General features: G+C 35.3%; 1 protein-coding gene across 6 annotated transcripts in view; it reads right to left on the reverse strand.

The window, feature by feature from the left end:
* The window catches only part of ATG10 (autophagy related 10), a 227,450-nt gene that overhangs the window by 146,301 nt on the left and 57,346 nt on the right, over positions 1–23,803 (reverse strand). For 4 of the 6 annotated variants that reach the window (XM_049708312.1, XM_004281642.3, XM_049708311.1 and 1 more), the window contains exon 3: positions 23,355–23,462. The exons of the other annotated variants lie outside the window; for them this stretch is intronic. In XM_049708312.1, the coding sequence (XP_049564269.1) occupies positions 23,355–23,462 (108 nt within the window). The remainder of the gene's footprint in view (positions 1–23,354; positions 23,463–23,803) is intronic. 6 annotated transcript variants of the gene reach the window in all.

The following is a 23,803-nucleotide window of genomic DNA, read 5'->3' on the forward strand; positions in this document are numbered from 1 at the left end:
CTCTAAGATTGCCCCAGCTTATTGCCAAGAGAGATTTTTCGGGCCACAGGACAGAGCCATAACCCAGGCAGAGCCCACAAGGTTTCAAGTTAAGGAGATAGAACTGGGAATCCGGGAGGCCAAGCACATTAAAAGTTTGCAGGGCAAAGAATCAGAGAGGAGAGAGTTACACAGAAAAAGAAGTCTCTCTCATCTTCAGCTAAGTACGGATTAGCTTATGTGTATGAGGAAACAACACAGGTCAAGAAAACAACCATCCAAAAGGATTGGTGGAAACAATAGCTGACATTTGCATAGAGCTGGAAATAATTCAGGTTCCTACTAGTCATAATTCTTGAGGCATTGGATAAATTCCTCAGAGGAGCTATGCCTCAGTGACGGGTAAAATTAGCCCTAGACAAAAGGCTGCTCTGGTCCCACTTAACAAACAAACTTTAACAGTCAGACTTGAAAAGAATCAAACTGCCTTCAGAAAACCTAACTGTATCCCAAAACAAAGCTGAAGAATATTTATAGGAATACAAAAATATCCAGCACTCAACAACCCACCAATATCTGGCATCTAATCAAAAATTACCAGGCATGCAAAGAAGCAGAAAAATACAAAACTGTAGTGAAAGGAAAGATCAATCAATTGAAACTGACTCAGAAATGACATCAGTGGTAGAATTAGTAGATAAACATAGTAAAACAGTGATTATAATGGTATCCCATATATTCAGGAAGCACAGAGGTCAGCATTTTTTATTCTATAAAGGGCCTAATAGTAAGAAATGTAGGCTTGCATAGAATCTGTTAAAACTACTCAACTCAGTTATTGTAATGCAAAAAGCAGCCATAAACAATGGGTTAACAAATAGGCATGGCTGTATTCCAATAAAACTTTATTTACAAAACAAATTTGCTAGGACAGATTTGGCTCATGAGCTCTTATTTGTCATCCCCTGAGCTAGAAGACTGAACATGTTAAGCAGAAACACTGAAGATATAAAAAAAGATCCAAACCAAACTTCTACAGATGAAAACTACAATGTCTAAGAAAGAATTAAAGAAAGACTAGTCATTGCAGAAAAAACGACTGGCAAACTTGAAGACAGAGCAGTAAGTCTATCCAAAATGAAACAGAAGGGAGAAGACTAAATAAAAAAATAAACAGAGCATTGGTGAGCCGTGGGGAAACTTCAAGTAGACTAATATATATGTAATTGCAGTCCCTGAAGGAAAGGAATGGTGGAGGGGGCGGCATATAAATATTTATACAGGTATAAACCCACATGTCCAAGCTCAATAAAACTGAAGCACAGGAAACATGAAGAAGACTATACCAAGGCACATCATAATCAAATTGCTTAAAGCCAGTGATAAAGCTATGAGATTTCCAAGTTAGGATAGTGCATATATAGTTGGCAAATGCAGACAGCAAGGTCACCAGATTATCCAAATCTATTTAGATCTTAAGTTTCAGACAGCAAGTAGCTGAACAAGAGTAAGAGATTTATCCAAAACTTTAACCAGATCTACTTTGTTCCTGTTTTTAGGCAGAGTGTTTAGATAGCAAGAGATTCTGAGGGAGATGATTATAATAATGGTTCCCAATGAATTATGCTTCATTATGTCTGCATCTCTTTGTGTTGTGATATTGCTGCTCAAGAGGCAGAGTCTATTTATTCACCCCCTTTTATCTGGCTGACCTTGCAATTTGTTCTGACCAAGAAAATGTGGCAGAAGTGAATATGAGTTCTAGAGCCTAGAACAAGCCTCATAGCTTCTGCCTTCACTTTCTCAAGACCCAGCCACCATGTAAAGAAGCTTGGGCTAGACAACTGAATAAGACACTACAGGGAGGGAGAGGTCACAGCCACCAGATAAAAGAAGCCTTATATCTGGTGAGAGGTGAGACCCATGGAAGAATAACTTAACCAATCTACAGAATCTTGAGAAATAATAAATCATTGTTGGTTTAAGCTGTTAAGTTTGGGGATGGTTTATTGTAGAAAAATAGATATCAGAAACACACATTTTTTGGTTATTACTGTCATGTTTAGAAAGCCCTTGCCACTTCATATTATAAAAATATAAACCTATATTTTCCTCTAGGGCTTTAATACTTGAATTTGTACATTTAGCAGTTCAATTTGTTTTGACATATGATAGGAAGATGGTATCCAATCTTTTTTCCAAATAGGTATCTGGTTATCCTGACAACATTTAATAAATAACCATTTTCCTCCATTGATTTGAATGCTACTTTTACTGTATATTAAATTTTGAGGACACCATAATGAGACAAATCCAAAAGAAAAATGTCAAACCCACCTTCAAATACAGAAGCTATTAAGCCAAATTGGTAGTGTTTCATAAATACGAAAATTTCGTATTTCCATTTTAAGTATGTATATGCATACTTTATTATAAATATTATTTTTCTACATTTCAAGAAGAAAATCAGAAACATATGTTTTCCAACATTTTGTCATGGAAATAGTCTTATTATTCAGAAAGCTTTTTAGATTATATTGACTGTAATATGATTTTGCTGGTACTAATTAACCCTGGTCTTGTAATGTGGTTTCTACAGCTCCCTGACTATGTATTAACCAAATGACCTTAAGTCAGCTCTAATCCAACAGAAAATGCTTCTTGAAAAGACTTCACTGCTACCTACAACTATGGGATAAAATTCAAGTCGATTTTTTCCACATTACAAAAATATGGCAAAAAACCCCAGATCTCGTTAAATTCCAGGTAGGACTTTGTCAACATGCAGGTCTCCTGCAAGTTTCATGAAAGCCACTGAATTGGAGTAAGGAAAAAAGCTTAAAAAAGGTAGAAATAGCAAAGAAGCTGATTTCTAAACGGGGTCCCTAGAAAAGACAGCCTGCCTACACCTTACTTCCTTTCCAAAAAATGTCCCACATTGCTAGTATTGCTCCAGTTGATTTGGTCCTGTTGCTTGAAATCACATCAATACACCTCAGTCAATAAGTATCCTCTTTCCAAAATATACTAAAATCTCTAAGATGTTTAAGAGCTTATCACACTTGTGTAATTTGTTCTTTCATTGGATTTTTCTAATAGATTATGGAAATCACCTGTATTGAAGAAGTAGGATTTTTCTAATTATATTAAAAAGTACCTTCATTCTCCCCGTTATTGGCTTGGAAATCTAAAATCATTTTTAATTAAACTTTTAATCTCAAGGTAATTATAAACACACATGTAAGATAAGCATGTATTGTAAGAAGTAATACAGATCCTTTACCCAATTTTCCCCAGTGGTTACATCTTGCAAAACTATTGTGCAAAATTAAAACAAGGATATTGACATTGATACAGTCAAGATATAGAGCATTTCCATCATAACAAAGATCCCTTGTGACACTCATCTCCCTCCTACCCCATCTTCTCCTTAACCCTGACAATCAGTTTTTTGTTCTCCAATCTATAATTTTATCACTTTAAGAATGTTATATAAAAGGAATCATATATTATGTAACCTTTGAAATTGGTTTTATTCATTCAGCATAGTCCTCTGGTGATTCATCCAGGTTGCTGTGTTTATCAATACTTTGTTGATTTTTATTGCTGAGTAGTATTCCAGAGTATAAGACGTACCACAGTTTGTTTAATCATTCACCCATTAAAGGACATCTGGGTTGTTTCAGGTTTTGGTTATTACAAATAAAACTATTATTAAAAATTTGTGTATGATTCTGTATGAGCATAAATTTTCATTTCTCTGGGATATGCCTAGGAGTGTAATTGTTGTGTCATACGGTAGTTGCATGTTTAATTTTTCTAAGAGACTGCCAAACTTTTTCCAGAGTGGTTGTAGCATGTTACGTTCCAACCAATGACATTTGAGTGATTGTTTTCTCTGCATCCTTGCTAGCATTTGGTATTATAACCATTTTTAAATTATTATTATTTTAGCCATTTTGATAGGTGTGTAATGCATTTCTCTAAAGGCTACTAATGTTAAGTATCTTTTCATTTGCTTGTCATTTGTATATCCTCTCTGGTGACTCTTCATGTCTTTTGCCTATTTTCTATTGGACTGTTTGTTAAGTTTTGAGAGTTCTTTATATATTCTCAATAGTAGTCCTTTGTTGGATATGTAGTTTGTAAGTATCTTCTCCCACTCTGTGACTTCTCTTTTCATCTTCTTAACTGGGTCTTTTGCAGAGCAAATGTTTTAAAGTTCAAGGAAGTCCAAGTTATCAATTTTTCTTTTTATGCATTGTGCTTTTGGTCTCAAGTCGAATTCTTTGCCTAGTTCTAGATCCCAAAGATTCTCTTATTTTCTAAAAGCTTTGTATGTTTTATATTTTGTCTTTAAGTCCATGATCCATTTTGGGTTACTTTTGTATAAGATGTGAGACTTAGGTAAGGGTTCATTTTTTGCCTGTGGACGTCCAAATTGCTCCAGCACCATTTATTTAAATGGCTATCTCTCCTCAGTTGAATTGTTTATGCACTTTTGTCAAAAATGAGCTGGACATATTTATATGCGTCTATTTCTGGATTCTCTGCTCTATTCCATTGCTCTATGTGTCTGTCCCACCACAAATACCACACAATCTGATTACTGTGTTGACATAAGAAGTCTTAAAATCAGGTAGACTGATTCTTCTCACTTATTCTTCTTTTTAGAAGTGCTTCTAGCTTTTCTAGTTCCGTTGCCTTTTCCTATAAATTTTAGGACAATATTTTCTATAACCCAATAAATCTTGCTGGAAATTTAAGAGGAAGTATGTAAACATATATGTTTATATATAATAATAATACATTATAATATATAATTTATATATATATATGTGTATATATATATATATATATATATATATATATATATATATAGGAAGAACTGATATCATTGCTATGTTGAACCTTCCAATCTGTGAACACAGTGTATCTTTCCATTTATTTAGATTTTCTTTGATTTCTTTCATCACTGGTTCGTAGTTTTCAGGATACGAGGCCTATGAACGTCTTTTATAAAGACTTCCTAAATAATTTCAGACCATGTTTATCTCTCCCTTCCGTGAAAAGTTGTCAGTGCTTATGGAGTACTATTTGACCCCTGATGGGTAAAACTTGTCTCAAAAACTAATGTTGCTTGAGTGCTGGGTCTTATAAAACAGGGTCTTATAATTCCCTGTATCTTTCCCCTAATGACTTGGGCACTACCTTGTATCCAGGACATACTCAACATAAACTGAAATGAAAGCATTAAGGCAATTATTTTCAAAAGATTTATTTTTCTCATTGCAACTAAATCTCTTACTAATCTTCAGGTGAAAGTATATTTTGGCTATAAAATACTGTTATGTATAAAATTAATGTGACTTTTAATTTTGGAAGTATGTTGATACAAATTATATCAAAAATATGGTGAAATGATTATTGTCCACTTATGAATGAATATTTCACATTGTGATAGCTAATCTCTAAAGATATCTCTCCTCCTTCCCCTCTCTCCTTCTCCCCCCACAATAAACCATGCCTTCTGAGTGTACACATGCCCTTATGTGGTTTTCTACCTTTGAATCTGAGCTTGCCCTGAGACTCACTTTTGCCCAAGAGAATGTGGAGGAAGTGATGCTGCATGCTTTCCAAGGCTAGGTTATAATAAGTCCTTCAACTGCCCAGAGTCTCTTGGACTATGTTCTCTGGGAGAGAAGGCCACCAGCTAGGAAATCTAACTACCCTGAAACAGCCATGCTAGAGGAAGCCCAAGACTGCCACGTGGAGAGAGCACATAGAAAGAAAGAGATGCTCTGCCAGCCTCAACTATTCCAGTCATCCCAGTTGCACATGAGTGTTTGGCACCTCAAACCATCTTGGATATCTGGCTCAATTGAACCTTCAAGTGACTCTAGCCTCAGTTATTGCTTAAAGCCACTAAATTTTGCAGTGGTTTTTTAGGCAGCAATATATAATAGAACCAAAACATACTTAAAACATAATCACTCAGGCACATGCAAAACAAAATTATAATATACATATGTTATTTCAATCATATCTCTAAAGCTATTACTGTTTTGTCTATTATTGTTTTTCATGGTTTTATTTTTGTTAATTCTATTGCCACTTTTAATTTTATTCCATTATTTCGTATTAGAAATTATAATTGGCATTAATAATAGTAATACAGCAGAAAACGTTTTCTTTGTAGAATCCACTCAGATTATTTATTAAAATATGTGGCTTTTAAACATTTATTGAAAGTCAAGATAATGTCTTGATTATTTTTTCGCTATACAAAATAGTACATAGTAGTTATTCAATAAAGATTGAAAATTGAATTGATGAGTGATGGGAAATGATAGTTTGGTGAAAAATACAATAAACATCATGAACTGAATCCACCATTGACCCAGTTAAAAACTGTTTGGCATCTACTGTCTTAAGCTTTTATTCCAACTCATAGTATCCATTTTAATCCCTTATTACCCCAAAATTCATATTGTGATTAACCAACAATCACTTCATAAATAAAAATAAAATAATTTAACATTTTAAATGTATTTGAGGGCCTAACAGAAAATAATTAGAAATAAATACAATAGTCCTTTAATATAGCTTTTGAACAAACTAGAAAAACCTTTATTTTAAAAAAAATATTTTATTTATTTTTATTTTGGCTGCATTGGGTCTTCGTTGCAGTACACGGGATCTTTGTTGCGGCATGTGGGATCTTTCGTTGCAACCCGCAGGTTTCTCTCTAGTGGTGGTGTGGGATTTTTTTCTCTTCTCTAGTTGTGGCACAGGCTCCAGAGTGCATGGGCTCTGTAGTTTGTGGCACGCGGGCTCTCTAGTTGAGGCACACAAGCTCAGTAGTTGTGGTGCGCAAGCTTCATAGTTGTGGCGCGCAGGCTTAGTTGCCCCACGGTATGTGGGATCTTAGTTCTCCGACCAGGGATCAAACCTGCATCCCCTGAATTGCAAGGCGGATTCTCTACCACTGGACCACCAGGGAAGTCCCAGAAAAACCTTTTTTAAAAACCTTATTCAAACTTCTTACCGAGTTTTTGCAACTATCCATGTTTGTTTGTTTTTTTTTTGCTAGCTTAATGGAATAACAATTTCTTAAACCTTTATTGAGTATTTATTGCAATTCTACATTCTATATGTATCATTAATAATTTAAAATTTTCTACCCTAATTTTTTATATACCTAGTTTACAAAATTGGTTTCTAAAAAAACCTTGATTGTGACTATCTGTAAAAATTATGAATATATCTCTACTTAGTAAAACCTCAGTCTTCCATAACTTTTTTTTTAATTGAAGTATAGTTGATGATGGATACATGTCATTATACATTTGTTCAAACCCATAGAATGTACAGCACCAAGAATGAACTGTAATGTAAACTATGGACTTTGGGTGATCACAATGTGTCAATGTAGGTTCATCAACTGTAACAAATGTACCACTCTGCTGGGGGATGTTGATAATGGGCCATAACTTGTGCAGGGGCAGGGGCTATATGGGAAATCTCTGTACCTTCCATTCAATTTTGTGGTGAACTTAAAACTGCTCTAAAAAAAGTCTATTAAAATACTATAGAGGAAAAAAATATATAATTGATTTACAATGTTGTGTTAATTTCTGCTGTATAGCAAAGTGATTCCGTTATACATATATATACATTCATTTTTTAAATATTATTTTCCATTATGGTTTATCACAGGATATTGAATATAGTTCTCTGTGCTATACAGTAGGACCTTGTTGTTTATCCATTCCATATATAATAGCTTACATATGCTAACCCCAACCTCCCACCCCATCCCTCCCTCAACCTCCTCTCCTTTGGCAACCACAAGTCTGTTCTCTATGTCCGTGAGTCTGTTTCTGTTTTGTAAATGGATTCATTTGTGTCATATTTTAGATTCCACATATAAGTGATATCACATGGTATTTGTCTTTCTCTTTCTGACTTACTTCACTTAGTATGATAATCTGTAGTTGCATCTATGTTGCTGCAAATGGCATTACTTGGTTCTTTTTATGGCTGAGCAGTATTCCATTATATATATGTACCACATCTCCTTTATCCATTCATCTTTCGACGGACACTCATGTTCTTTCCATGTCTTGGCTATTGTGAATATTGTGCTATGAACACGGGGGTGCATATATCGTTTCAAATTAAAGTTTTGTCTGGATATGCCCAGGAGTGGGATTGCTGGATAATATGGTAATTCTATTTTTACTTTTCTGAGGAGCTTATCAATATATACAGTTTTCCATAGTGGCTATACCAACTTACATTCCCTCCAACAGTGTAGGAGGGTTCCCTTTTTTCCACATCCTCTCCAGCATTTATTCGTAGAGTTTTTAATGATGACCATTCTGACTGGTGTGAGGTGCTACCTCATAGGATAGTTTTGATTTGCATTTCTCTAATAATTAGAGCTGTTGAGCATCGTTTCATGTGCCTATTGGCTATTCGTATTTCTTCTTTGGAGAAATGTCTATTTAGGTCTTCTATCCATTTTTTGATTGGGTTGTTTTTTTGTTGTTGAGTTGTATGTGCTGTTTGTATATTTTGGAAATTAAGCCCTTTTCAGTTGCATTGTTTACAAATACTTTCTTCCATTCTGTAGGTTGTCTTTTCGTTTTGTTTATGGTTTCCTTTGTTGTGTAAAAGCTTGTAAGTTTGATTAGGTCCCATTTGTTTATTTTTGTTTTTATTTCCATTGCCTTGGGAGACTGACTTAAGAAAACATTGGCACAATTTATATCTGAGAATGTTTTGTCTATGATCTCTTCTAGGAGTTTTATGGTGTCACAGTCTCTTCAGCAAGTGGTGTTGGGAAAGTTGGAACAGCCGCATGTAAATCAATGAAGTTAGAATACAGCCTCTCACCATACACAAAAATAAACTCAAAATGACTTAAAGACTTCCATAACTTCTTAATTTGCTTTCTATTTCATGAAGATGAATGAGTTTCTAACCATTTTAGTAACTTGGTTAAAAAAAAAAAAAGAAGGAAAGAAAGAAAAAGTACTAACAGTTGGATAAAAGGCTGAGAATTTATTTTAGTCCCAATGCACTCATATGCACTTTTAAAAGAAAATCTAAAAGTTCATCAGTCAGAAAATATGTTATAAAAGGAATTTAGAATAAATTAAGCATGTTCAAAGACTCTCAAGAGGGTCTTCAGAATGAAGCTGCCCTTGAGACATGATGTTAATCAAGTAATTGAAGGAAAAAGAAAAACTCAGCATGACTAAGTTCCTATTTACTGAGATATTTCTGGGTTCAACAAATGAGAAGATATAAAAGAATAGGTGTTTAGGTATTCCTAAATTGTATTTCTTATATTTTTACTACCTTCTTCAAAAACTCTCACACAGTCACTTCACTGAATTCCAGGATGTATAGATTGTTATAAATCATTGTGGCCAAGAGGTCTAGAAAAAAAGCCAGTCTCATTGTACCCCTTTATCTTCATAAAACAGAAGTTTAGGGGTCAGGACTTGCAGTTTATCAAGAAAACTGAATGACTGGCTTAGTCCAGACAGAACCATGGAGCATCAAAGCAAACTGTGAAACAAAGGAAGAGACCAGGAACGCGAATCAACTTACAAGGTTGAGTTCAGAAATAAATGGAGATTCACACAGGACCAAGTACAAAGAAAAGCAGAAAGATGAGCAAAGCAAGGTGCAAAATTCAGTCAGGTTAGCAGAGGTAGGTCAGGAGTACCAGTTTCAGATCTCAGAAAGGGAAAGTGAGGCACTGCGGTTTGGAGTCACTGGCTGACCAGGCTCCCTGGTAGAGAGGAAAAGGCTCTAAATGGTCTCTGCAATACACCAGGTTGAAGCTGGTATTAGCTTCACCCCCACCCAATGTAATGCATGTGTTAATCCCTAAATACTTAGCTTCAAGGATCCTAATGTAGCTTTTACACACTTTTCAGAGCCAAAATATTGAAAAGTTTCCTCCTGGTGTTCCTACAGCAAGGTGAGAGCAGACAAATAAATGACTGCACTTTTGTATGATCCTTACTTATAATTTCTTATGTAGTAAATGACCAAGGAACTCCAAAGAGACAAAATAATCACTTTATCTTCTAAGATTTCTGGTGCCTTCTTCTTTGAGTATAAAAATGTATACTAAAACTTTCATTGCACATTAAAGTAAAAAACTAAAAGGAAGGGGAACTATCAATCTAAGAAAGCACAGTGAATAGTGGCTAGACAGGAATCTATATCCTTTGAATAATATAAATCATAAAACCTCAGTATTAAAACCCTTCGACCTACTGAGATGCTTGGAAAGATTATGATGGAAGAAAAATGACTGTATTACACTCAAATTAGAAAGTCAGTATATTTCCATTCTTAAAAACCATGATCCCAATGCACCAAGACCTTACTCCCTAGTAATAATTGATCAAAGGAGAGAGATTACACTGCTTACTTGTACTGCAGTCAGTGAAAGATCAGAACCCATAAGAACCTGCCAACAAAATACTCCAGACAAGTGCAAAATCTATGAAGTATAAGGAGTATATGCCCCACACTATAAAGGAAAGGAAATCTTCCAGCTTTTTCTAAGGCATCAATCAAATCAGAGTGAAGTGGCACAGACAGGATTTTGCTTTATGAAGTGCTGGCTTCCTTCAAGGTCATTCATGGCGATAATGCAAAGATATCTACAGTACCGTGCTTTCAGTCTCAGGTAGAGAACTGCCTAGGGTCCTTACTTAATGAGTTTACTAGCTGAGCTTCATCTTAATAGAAGCAGTTGAGTTCTTAAAAAAAAAACAATTTTTTTAAATCTCAGCTCAGTGCAGTCTCTTTCACAACTATAAAAAAATAAACAATACTCCTATTATAAACTAATGAATACTAAGTTAAAATAAATGTGACATCCAAAGAGTCACTAAGTATTATTATTATTACATACACGAGTTTTTCTCATTTATTCATCATTCTGCTCAAAAACCTATAAAATATTTACCTTTTAACATTGAATCTCATATTTGTTGCTCTCCTTTATGCCTAATGACACCTTTCATTTACTAAACCTCAAATATTTGAAAGACAATCCAACTTACAAAGGTTATAAAAAGCCTAAACCAATGAATTGTGAAGCAAGATTAAAATTAGGTAGCAGATAAATCTGAAAATGTAGACTTAGTACATATATATTTTTAACTATCAGAATGTACCTATACATCCAAATTAAAAAGGAAAGAGGACCATTGAGTACTCTTCATATTATTCTAATACTATTCTTCTGAACGAGTCCAATTTGGTCTGTTACTTGGTCATCTCGTCTGACCTTTCAATGTAAAATTCATCACTGATGACCACTCATATATTTAGCCCTCTGGTTATATTTAAGTAATACATGTTAAACTAGCTTCTCTGAGAATATTATTATAATCAGAGGCCCTCAAAAGGATCATCACATTTTGCTTTTTCTCTAAGATCTTCCAGTCACACTCACAGGACAAGAACTACACCACAAAAACTAAAGATAAATTCCAGAGAGGTTCCCAAGGAGGACTTATGTATCCTCTTATAGCACTTCAGGGTTATAGGAGAAGCCAAGAAATTCTGGTTGTCTCTTTAAGTATGTCCATAAAAATGATCCAAATAATACTATTTAAAAGAATTTTACAATTTAAAAGTATCATAAAAAACTAAATAATAATGTTCAGTACAAATAATAATATTCAATACTAGTTATGGAGAAAACCTAAAAAACCTAACACAAACCATAAAATGCCAGAAAAAATATTCTTTTCTAAACTCTCCTGAGACGTATGTCACTGCTTCTGAGGAGTGTTTTATTCCTTTTGGTATCCTTTAACATAGTGCCTAACACTCAGTAGATACTAAAAAATATTTGTTGAATGAAGTGGTGAGTTAAAAAAATGAAATTAAAAAAAATATAGGCACTAACTTACTGAGGTTAGTGGAGCATAATTTAGTATGCAGAAATAATACTTCACAAATTACTTAAAGTATTACCTAAAGCTTAGCATATGTGGATAACCAATATTCAAAGGCATTTTTGTTTTGAAACATAATATTTCAATGAAAAATGTGTAATTTGTTTACTCCAAAGTTACTTTTAGTACTACTATTCAATAAACTACACAGTAACAGAGATGTCTGTAACTAAACATTCTTTATTAAAATAATTACAGATTAAATTTAATATACAATATAGTACAAAACCTTCAAAATGCAAATAACTAAATACAAACTAAATAACTCCTCTTAATAAACTCAGCCATACAGAAAACATTTAATCCTGCTATTTAACATGGATGTTGGATGTCCATTAAAAATATCCTTTAATTTCTCTCACCTACATGTTTCCAGGCACTGAAAAAACCCTAGTCTAACCTCTCTATGTCCTCCTATGCAAGCTCTTTATATCTTGCCTTCATAGTATTTTCCAACTGTCTGCCTTACACAAAGAGTCCTTGCTGGCATTGGCTTGTTGCTAGTCAGTATTTAGCTCTCTCTTTCTGTAGCGAAGAGAGAGCAACCATCTGCTTCCCACAGCTTTTCATTCCTATGATAGCTTTCTGCTCTTTCCTCTTCCAACTCAGAAACAGAAAGTAAGATAAAACAAAGCATCTTAGGTCCACAAGAAGCTGTAGAATACCCAGGGGAGTTTCCTCCCAATCAGGAAAATGCTTCCTTAGCAACCAAGTTACTAAGGCCAGTTAACCTCCCTTCTCTATCAATATTCAATTTACATTGAAACCCTTTTTGGTTAAGCCCAAATGAGCTTTCTGGCAGAGAAAAAGGTACTTCTGTCTTAAAGGAGCCACACCTCTTCTGAATATAAATGTGATTTGAACTTAACATAAAGTGTTAGGTGATTTCCTAACACAATGTAAGGTACTGGAAACATAGAAATGAAACCAAAATTAAGTGCAATCAACCAGCACAGGCCTAAAATGAGAGTGAAATATTTCAGAACAACCAGAGTTGAATACCATGGAGAATAAGAGATATAGAAAAGATGCTTTGTATCTGTCATGGTCTTATACTTGCCTTGTCTGATTTACGTCCCTTCCCCACAACCAACAAAGCCCAGGTTACCACTAAATAATCACAACATCAGTAAAATTCTAGAGAAAAGATGAATGGAAGAGAGAAGCACAGACGGTATCAAAACCAAGGAGTTTTCTTTCAGGCAAGAAAATAAAAAATTAAAACTAGTGAGGAAACAGCATTTCAAAGTTATGAACTAACTTAGAAGTAGTAAAAACTATAACACCTTTAAAGTAAAGAAGGTGCTTTTATAAAAACATACAAATATACAATAAAAATTCTCCTTCTTCCCAAGATTTCAAGCTGTGAGATGGAGGCTACATTCTTCTACGACTCACAATTAAATTATTATACTGCATTCCAGTTAAGGTAAAGAAAACGACAGAAATATTATACAATAGGTAATTAGTTGTCTTCTGATGTTCATTTTCCAGGTCTTGATGAAGCAAAATCCTCTGGTGAATAATTATTAAGTTTCTTTAAATTCTATATATAATGTAAAATGCAACAACTTGTATATAGTAATTTATAATAGGCACTATAAATCATCCTTTGGCAGTTTTGGTAGCAGTTCTCCAATATCCACATGCAATACCGCTACATCTCAAAACAATCCTTGCTACTAAGTCATAATACAGAATTTCAGAACCAGTTTTATTTTCTAGTGTTGTCACTTAACCTTTGCAGGACTCTCTATCCCACTTGCACAAGATTTATTCTGAAACAGTGATGCTGCCTTAAGGATGCTCTGATAAAAATTAACATTAGTTAATCCTTGGCTCCCATTATCCTATGTGATCCTCACAACCACCCTGTGAGGCAGGGGTTATTACCACACCCTTCCCCAGGTGAGGTGTTTGAAACTGAAAAAGAGTGGGGAAAGGAACATAAACTTTATGAAGCACCTACCACTTTCTCAGCAACGGTCAGGTGCTTTCTTCCATGACATAATTTAATATAGAGCCCCCAACTCCCCACTTCCTGACTCCCTCAAATATTTGGAATCTGTGTTTACAGATGAGGGATTTGAGGCTCAAAGAGGTTCAGTAACATGTTCAAAGTACACAGTTAAAGTGAGGAAAAGTAGGGATTTAAAACCAAATTTTCCCAACTCCGAAGCCCTTGCTCTTTCAACCATGCCACACCACCTGCTACCTAAAGCCCATGGCAGTCCCATTATGCTACTCTCTGAATCCCTTCCACTGACATTAGCAATCATCAAGGATCTAACTAACATTTTCTAAATGTGAGTCATGAGCTGTTAGGAGGTTCTGAAGTCAACTGGTGGACTTCAGCATTTTTAAAAAAACAAAATAGAGCAGAATAGATTAATAAGTAGGTAGATCAAAAAGAATAAACATTGTTTCTCATGAACCTTGGTTTCAGGTATGTGTGTATGGAGTGTACTGGGTCCTGATGTAAAATGTATTTCTTAGTGTGGGTATATATCAAAAAAGTCTGAAAGCCACTGGTCTCAGAGGATGCTCTCACTCAGACCTGGAGCATGGAAAGACTTATCAAGGGACTGGAAACTACTCAATGCTCAGCTCTGTTCATTTAAAATTAACATCAAGAAACACAAGACAGGAAGCCCCTTCTCAGACAAGGAAGAAAAAGGATTACCTAGAATCAGCATAGGAGGAGGATGCTGATTGTATAATTACATACCTCCTTCACAGCAGCTCCAGTCCATCAAGTAGACGGTATGGTTTATTTTTTACAGCACTAATTATGTAATTATCCATAACATTAAATCAGTTCCACCTGATTCAGTCTATCAGAGGTTTCCTGAAATATTCATTTGTTTATTATTTTTAAAAAAGAACTCTAAACTACCAATCATCTTACATGTAAAAGCTCCAGTGTGGAAGCTGGCAAACTTTTCTTGAAAAAGATCTTCTGTCAAATACGTCACTTTCGGTCCTTTGTGATAACTGGTGATCGAAATTTCATCTTAATATACCTTGGCACTTCTACAAGCAACAGATTTCAGACAATACTTGGATATTTCCATTTATTTTATGTAAAGTTATTTTTCACCCTTAGGCACGTAAATACAAAAATAAACTTTAAGAAATATTACTGGCCACTTCATTTAATAAGTACCATTTAATAAACAGACAAAAAAATTGATAATGACAAAATATTTACTGTAACATTGCTGACTTTTAGTAAGTTAACAGTATTTCAGAGAGAAGGGAATTTTAGAAAGTTCAAATCCAGAAAAATCAAGATACAGGCTACATTAGTTTCTGGCATTAATATGCCAGGCACTGGGCTAGATGCTAAGGACACAGCGGGGATCGAAGTGATCTAACCAGGTCAGTGCTTAGAGTCTAGGAGCAAGGTTGAAACCACTATTCCAGTCTGAAAATGTTTTGTTCTCTCCCTGTAAAAATAGTCCATCCACATTTTTAATAAAGCCTCCTTAATAGGAGCATTTCAGGTACTAGTGAAAGAAATATTGGGAGCTATATTGGTCCAATTATATAGGTAGCAATCTACATATATGAATGTCCTTAGTTCTAGGCAATAATTTTGTAGTAAAACAATATTCTATATAATAGTCCTTATCTGACACTTAAAAAAAATCCTGCCAAGTAGCTAATTTCATTCAAGCTAAAAAACAAACAAACAAAAAAAACCCAATCTTTTAAACATCCAAAGATTGCAGTTTTCCATGATATTTCACATTCTCATTTCAACATTCAATTTCTTTAGACTTTTTGAGCCCTGCATAGAATATTATGCTGATGGGCATTTCTTTCACTCCAGGAAAAAAAAAAAAAAAAAAAATATATATATATATATATATATTTTTTGTTGTTGTTTGTTTGTTTGTTTTTTTGTGGTACGCGGGCTTCTCACTGCTGTGGCCTCTCCCATTGCGAAGCACAGGCTCCAGACGCGCAGGCTCAGCGGCCATGGCTCATGGGCCCAGCCGCTCCGCGGCATGTGGGATCTTCCCAGACTGGGGCACGAACCCGTGTCCCCTGCATTGGCAGGCGGACTCTCAACCACTGAGCCACCAGGGAAGCCCCAGAAAATATTTTTTAAATTAACCTTTTCAACTTAACTAAGGAGGACTTCCCTGGCAGTCCAGTGGTTAAGATTCCATGCTTCCAGGACTTCCCTGGTGGTCCAGTGGTTGAGAATCTGTCTTGCAATGCAGGGGACCCCTGATCAGGGAACTAAAATCCCACATGCTGCGGAGCATGCGTTTTACTGTGTGGCATATATTTATACTCTAAATTAGACAAAATTAAAATTTACTTTGCCTTTGAACATTTTCATAATACCTCAAGAAAAACACAAAAATGGTATTGTGGGATTGGGGTCTGCTGTATTAATAGTTATTTACTTTAAAAATCCACTTATCTATCAGCATTAGATTCATTAAATCAATAAATAAATACTGACTATTACAGGTACTTTTATTTGCATCTACACACATTAAATATAACAGACTTTCTAGTATGTTAGCATTACTTTAATAATTACATTTTCAAATACTAGTGGTAATCATGCTTATTACTCATCATTTACATTTATCAACATGTCTATACGCCAGTCTAAAAATAGCAGTTGCTTTACAGAGAAATTGTTAACACTGAGAACAGTAGCTTGTCATTTATCCATTATATATTAAAAAAAAAAAACCCACAATATTCTGACATATGAGTCTATTTCAGACATACAAAACATTACTCATCCTAGAAGCCACTTAACAACATCCTTAGGGCAAATGTGTATATTTGAAGACCTGGTTACATCAGAAGATCATCAATCTCTGAATATGTTCTTTTGGCAATTGAGATCATCTCCTGTTACTGATTCTCAGCTTTACGCTTCAGGGAATTTACGATAGGTTGTTTTTTGTTCAGGGCTCCCTATAATATTCTACCTGCCCTGGACTAAGGCAAGTCCCAGTTAGTGGACTACAAGGCCCTAGGACAAAAATCCCTTTTTCCAGTAGCATACTATTACTATTTTTATGAATCTATCATTTTCATAGTTTTAAAAAATTTAATCTGAAGGTGTAACCTCAGGCTTTAAAGTAATGAAGATAGTAAATGAATAAATAAAATATTCTCAATACCCATCTCTGATACCTCATCAAAAGGAAGAAATGGAACTTCAGACAGAAGAATCCAAACTTCAATAATATAAAAAAATAACTGACCAACCTAAAATAAATATTTATGGGTATCTAAATTGAATGAATCAAAGGGCAAAAACTGGGCCATCTCTATTCTATGAAACTGATTCAGAATTTCATAAATGAAGAAGTTAGAGATAAAAATAAAATGCAAAGCAATGTCAGACAAAAGCTAGCTCTACAGGAAGGACTTTCAGGCGTTTCCCTCTTCTAAGCATTCATTAATAATTTTTACTACTCATTATTAACAATCAATATCCATGTTGAATATTCATCTCATTGTTTCCTTTTATTTAGAGTAGTTTACTGTTAAACATGATAAAAAAAAAACTTACACCTTGTTTCTTCATTCTAGTCATTGTAGTCTTTATTGGCCAGTGAGTTAATTTAGAACCTTACAAAATACATTTTTTAAATTTACTTATTTATTTATTTTTGGCTGTGTTGGGTCTTTTTGCTACACGCGGGCTTTTCTCCAGTTGTGGTGAGTGTGGGCTACTCTTCATTGAGGTACACAGGCTTCTCATTGCGGTGTCTTCTCTTGTTGTGGAGCACGGGCTCTAGGCACGCGGGCTCAGTAGTTGTGGCTCACAGGCTCTAGAGCGCAGGCTCAGTAGCTGTGGTACACGGGCTTAGCTGCTCCGTGGCATGTGGGATCTTTCCGGAACAGGGCTCAAAACCGTGTCCCCTGCATTGGCAGGTGGGTTCTCAACCACTGTGCCACCAGGCAAGCCCACAAAATATTTTTAAAGTTTAGTAGTTATTTTGCAATAATATTCACATGAGTTTTAAAGGTTAATGACTAATTTTCCTCAAAAAATTGTCTAACATGAATATAGAGCCTTTGCTCCCACTTCCATTCTCAAACTATTGTTTTATTTATGTAAATAAGGCTTTGATAAGACTTTCCACAATAAGCTCATATTTGTTAAAGCATTTAACATGTTAAATCATGTTTTTCACTAGTGTTAAATGATATCTTAATTTCTCTAAGAAAAGTCTTCAGTTAAATCCAAAAAGTCCTAAGTTGATAAAGTGAAGTATTAGCACCAACATTCACTTATAGAAATTAGTGTTACGGACTTCCCTGGTGTCACAGTGATTAAGAATTCGCCTGCCAATGCAGGAGACACGGGTTTGAGCCGTGGTCGGGGAAGATCCCACATGCCGCCGAGCAACGAAGCCTGTGTGCCACAACTACTGAGCCTGCACTCTAGAGCCCACGAGCCACAACTACTGAGCCTGCATGCCACAACTACTGAAGCCCGTGTGCCTAGAGCCTGTACTCTGCAACAAGAGAAGCCATTGCAGTGAGAAGCCCGTGCACCACAACAGAGTAGTCCCTGCTCGCCACAACTAGAGAAAGCCCGTGTGCAGCAACAAAGACCCAACACAGCCATAAATAAATAAATAAAAATTAAAAAAAAAAGAAATTAGTGTTACGTATAATAAGATATTCAAGAACCAGTGTTGATTATGTTGGCTCCTGTTGAAAATATTCACTTACATTTATAAGATTTTAAATTGAAGCAATGAATTTCTCTTGGTCACTGGTAAAGAAAAGATCTTGTTCAAAAATTGCCACAGTCTTGTTATTTCACAAACTCAGAAATGTCACAAGCAAATCATATAAACTACTCTCAACAATAAATGTCTTATCTAATGATTAACCTATAAGAACTCCTGCTCCCCAAAACCAGAACTAAGTTACCCCAATATATTTAGTAGATTTCTGAATATCATCTCACTCTTTCAAGTATCATTTTAAATTATATTTTAAAAATTCAAAAAAGACATAGTTTATGATTTTCACAAATTACTTCACTTATATGTTCCATTATATTTCACTTTGATTTTTAAAATCCTGTTTATTAAAGGTTTAAACTCACAGGCATAAAAATCATGAATCCAGCTACCCTTCTACAGTCAAGACTGCCGGTTCTGGTTAGAACAAAGAAGTGAGTTGACTTTGCACTTCATACATGGCCAATTTTTTAAAAAATCTTTTTAAAGCAACTATTAGTAGAGGCATTCTTTCAAATAAATAGGAAAGGTGATATACAGATATGGATCAGGCTTTAAATTCTAAAGAGAATTCAGAGGTCCCCTGGCTCAGTCTTCTACACAATGCAGGACTCCTTTCTATAATATTAGAGGCTAGGTTATAAACTGGTGGCCTAAGGACCATTTGAACCCATACACATGGTTTATTTGGCCTGCACAGTTTGTTTGTTTTTCAATTAAACCCACCTGGAGCTGCATTTCTACTATCCCTTTGGATGAGCCATTCCCTCTCCACTTCTCCACAGCTCCCACCACTTCCCATCACCCCACTTCACTCATTCATCATCTGCCTGGTGCTTTAAGCATCTGAACATTTCCATCAGTGACTACTGTTATGGAGAAAGGGTTATCTACTCTGTGGCTGAACATCTCCATGAAAGGGAAGGGAACTCACAACTTTGCAAGTTGACCAATTTCACTATAGGCAACTCTAAACAGTAGAGAGACTTGTCTAGAATAATTTCCAGACACAAACTAATTCTATCCTCAGAAACAAAATGAGTCTACTCTGTCTTCCACAGGAAAGCCTTCTAGATATCTTAAGACAACTAACCTTCCTAGGTCTTCAGAGCTCCCAAATAGTCCTCATAATAATATATTTTCAAGCCCACCCATGGCATGCTTCTTTGAATGGATAAACCCTACTTATGATTTATTTTCAGCTATTATTTATGGATTCATTCATTATGCATTCTAGCTATCAATGTTGCTCTTCACATGTAATAATGTAATATTTCCTTTAGATCAGTGATTTTTAAACTTTCTGGTCTCAATACTCCTTTATACTTTTAAAATTCATTGAGGATTCCAAGGAACTTTTGTTTGAGAGTTATATATATGGATATTTACTATATTAGAAATTAAAATTGAATTTTTAAAAAAATTTGTTAATTCACTTTAAAAATACATAGTAATATAACAGCAAATTTCTATGAAAAATAAATGTTTTCCAAAATAACATAAATGAGTAAGTAAAGCAGTATTGTTTTACATTTTGCAAATATTTTTAATGTCTGACTCAATTAAAAACAGCTGGATTCCTATAACTATTTCTGCATTCATTCTGTTGCAATATCACACATAGGTAGCCTCTGGAAAACTCGGGGAGAATGGAAGTAAATAATACTTTAATATTGTTAAATAGTTTTGACCTTGTGGACCCCTTGAAAGGGGTCCCTCCAGGGGCCCCTCTTTCAGGGACCCTCCAGGGGTCCCCAGACAATATTTGGAATCCATTTATAAATGCTTTCATTAGTGTAGCTTAGGTTCCAGTTATTTTCTCTAGCATCCATGGCATTCTTTTCACTTATCTTGAGCTTATGGTCAACTAAAATCACTCGCTCTTTCTCAAACAAATTTCCGTCATGTCAATGCAGACCTTATACATAAATTTCCCTACAGCTGCCATTTTGTTGGCTTCAGATTACCCTTTGGTAGTAGACGCTGTTGGTGCCCTACCCAGGTCCCCTTAAGGCCGGTGTAATTGTTGGCTGATAACACACAGCAGCCCCCTTCTCTGAAGAATTTCTCAGTAATACTGGAGCCATCTTGCTTGGGAAGCTATGTCTATCTCTACGTCAGCCAGTGACTGACTGACAAACCAATAACTTACAGAGTACAAAAGGTCAGCCTCAAGGACACAAAGTAGGACTAATTCTGAGTATCCGGAGCTTCAAGGAGATCAGACTAAAGTTAGTCTCTAGTGAGACCATAATCTTCCTTAGCTTTTATCCCTTGTTCTGTCCTGCTTCTGGCACTCTTTTTCTCCTAAGAACACATCCCTAATAAGTCATTTTAACAGGAATCTCCATATCAGGCTCAACCTAAGACATTTTTTATCTCATCAAGATTATTGCAATATCAACTCTACCATACATCATATTAGCTAACCATCTCAGCTGTACACCATCTCAAATATGCTAAGAATTGTATTATAAAGTACTGCAGTGGTTTCTCAAAGTGTGGTGGTCCCTGTACCAGCAGCATCAGCATAACATGGGAACTTAGAATTGCAAATTCTCAGGCCCCAGTCCAAACCTACTGAATCACAAACTCCATCACAGAGATGTGCTGTAAGTAACTAATCCACCACTGTTGAACATTTTAGTTTCTATTTTTCCTATTATAAATAACGGTAAAATGAATATACTTGCATGTAAAACTTTGTGTACATTTCTGATTATTTTATAAGTATTTGTCTGCAATTTACTTTGATGTAAAAGTACTGCATCAAAAAAGAAGATGTATTGATACATGAATCAGGAATGGATATGTAATACAGCAAGCACAGCAAAATGTTAATGGTAGAATCCAGGTGATGAGTACATGGATGTTCATTGCAAAATTCTTTCAACTTTTTCATATGTGTTTGAAATTTGTTGGGAAATGTTGAAAATAAAAAATGTTGAAAAAATATATTTTATGAAGCTAAATTCCTAGAATTGGAATAGACTGTTCATAGTATGTGCACGTCTTCAAACTTTGTAAAGTTAAAACATCAACCAGAAAGTGTCAGTTCCCTCACACTGTCAACACCACTTTTTAGTGCTTTTCAAATGTCTGACAACTTGTTAGGCAAAAACTAGTAATTTATCTCTTAAATCATCATCTCCATGTGTATTTTTTAAAGCTAATATATAATGAACTGAAAAGCTTCCCAACATGCTTGGCTTCAGATAGGATGTTGGTTACTTGAACCAGGAAACAGTAATCAAGATTTGAACACCTACTCGGGGGCACTTACCTTATTACCTACCCTCAGGAATAACTTGCAAGCTAAACTGTACAGGCGAGAGTTACTTCCAGGCCAGCATCATACACAGTCAGAGGGGGTTAGTGCTGGACTGTCCCAGGGAACTGATTTAACAGGTCCTAAGAAAGGACTCTTACTTCACAAAAAAGTCTCCTTTCCCATTTTACCAGGATACTCAGAATTCTAAGCATTAGAGTTCTTTCTTTATGTTAAAGCAATTAGATTCCCACTGATTCAATTTTCTTTTTTTTTCTTTTGCGGTACGCAGGCCTCTCACTGTTGTGGCCTCTCCCGTTGCGGAGCACAGGCTCCGGACGCACAGGCTCAGCGGCCATGACTCACGGGCCCAGCCGCTCCGCGGCATGTAGGATCCTCCCCGACAGGGGCACGAACCCGTGTCCCCTGCATCGGCAGGCGGACTCTCAACCACTGCGCCACCAGGGAAGCCCCTCAATTTTAAAATTCAAGTATTTTACTTCAATATGGGTTCCACGTAATTATGGTGCATCCATAGGATGGAATGCAATGGAGATATTAAAAAAGAACTAGGGATATCTACATCTACTGACATGAAAAGATATCCATGCTATGCTTGTTCATTGCAGAACACAAGTATGTATGTGTGTGTATGACAGAAATATGTATAAGGATACTTACTAAAATATTATAGTGGTTACCTCCAGTTGAAGGACATATGGGAGTTTTTTTACTCTTTTAATATATTTCTCTACTGTTTATTTTTACAATAGATATATAAAAAATTTTATTAACAATATAAAGTACAATAAGGCTATTTGCATTTTGATAAAAAGAAAATTGAAAATATCCCAGAAAACCATTAAGCCGTTATTAGCACCTTATTAAATTTTAATTTAGCAAGATTTTCAAGTCAAGGTTAAAGTTGCCTAAGGAATGAGACCCGGATCCAGCATATTTTAAAGGACATAGGAGAAAAATTAAAGGCAGACTAGGTAAAGAGATCTCCATCCATGTATTAAGCAGCTGAGGTATAGGCCTGTATTATCCTGGTGGGATTTTACTGGGAAAAAATCAACAGGCAACAGAAGGCATCTGTGGTCTTTAGATGCAAGAGAAACCAAAAGGGTGAAGGCTTACTACAATCTGTATAGACCCGGAGTGAATCTTAACTTTACCACAGTTCCTGCTCTCAATATTATCGAAAATAACCTCCTACAAATGATGTTCACTTCTCCCCCTACAGCAGGTCCAGGATCTGATGGCAGTTAATTTTTAAAATATATTATTTATCAGATTTAAATTTTTACTTTATACTTTACAAAGACTGAAAAGGAAAACATGACATGTTAAATCACTCACCTCCATGGGAAGACATGTTTGTACACGGGCAGATGTTCCTCGATGTGACACTGCAGTCCCATTTTTAATTTGAAACTGTGTTTTGCACATGTAGCCATCAGAACAGTCCTGTGTTCCATCACCAAACAATACATAAGAAAATGCCAATTATTGTAAGAACTCATCATTCTAAGATCTACAGCATCTCGTAAGTTCCAAACCGAGCAATGAAAAACTAAGTATATTAAATGAGATAATACGGATAAAGAAATTCATCCAATACCCCTGTACATAGTAGGTAATCAATAAATAGAAAATTTAATCCCCTACTTTTCATACCTATTAATGATGTTTCCTCTTCTCTTAGATTAAATCCCTTTTATTCCCCAAGCATTTCAAAGCATAGAATTCATAGAACACAATGGGTTGGCAGCTGTTTAAAAATATCTAAACTTATAGAAATATCTTGT

This window comes from Orcinus orca, chromosome 3, assembly GCF_937001465.1.
Source record: "Orcinus orca chromosome 3, mOrcOrc1.1, whole genome shotgun sequence".
Taxonomy (NCBI): Eukaryota; Metazoa; Chordata; class Mammalia; order Artiodactyla; family Delphinidae; genus Orcinus; species Orcinus orca.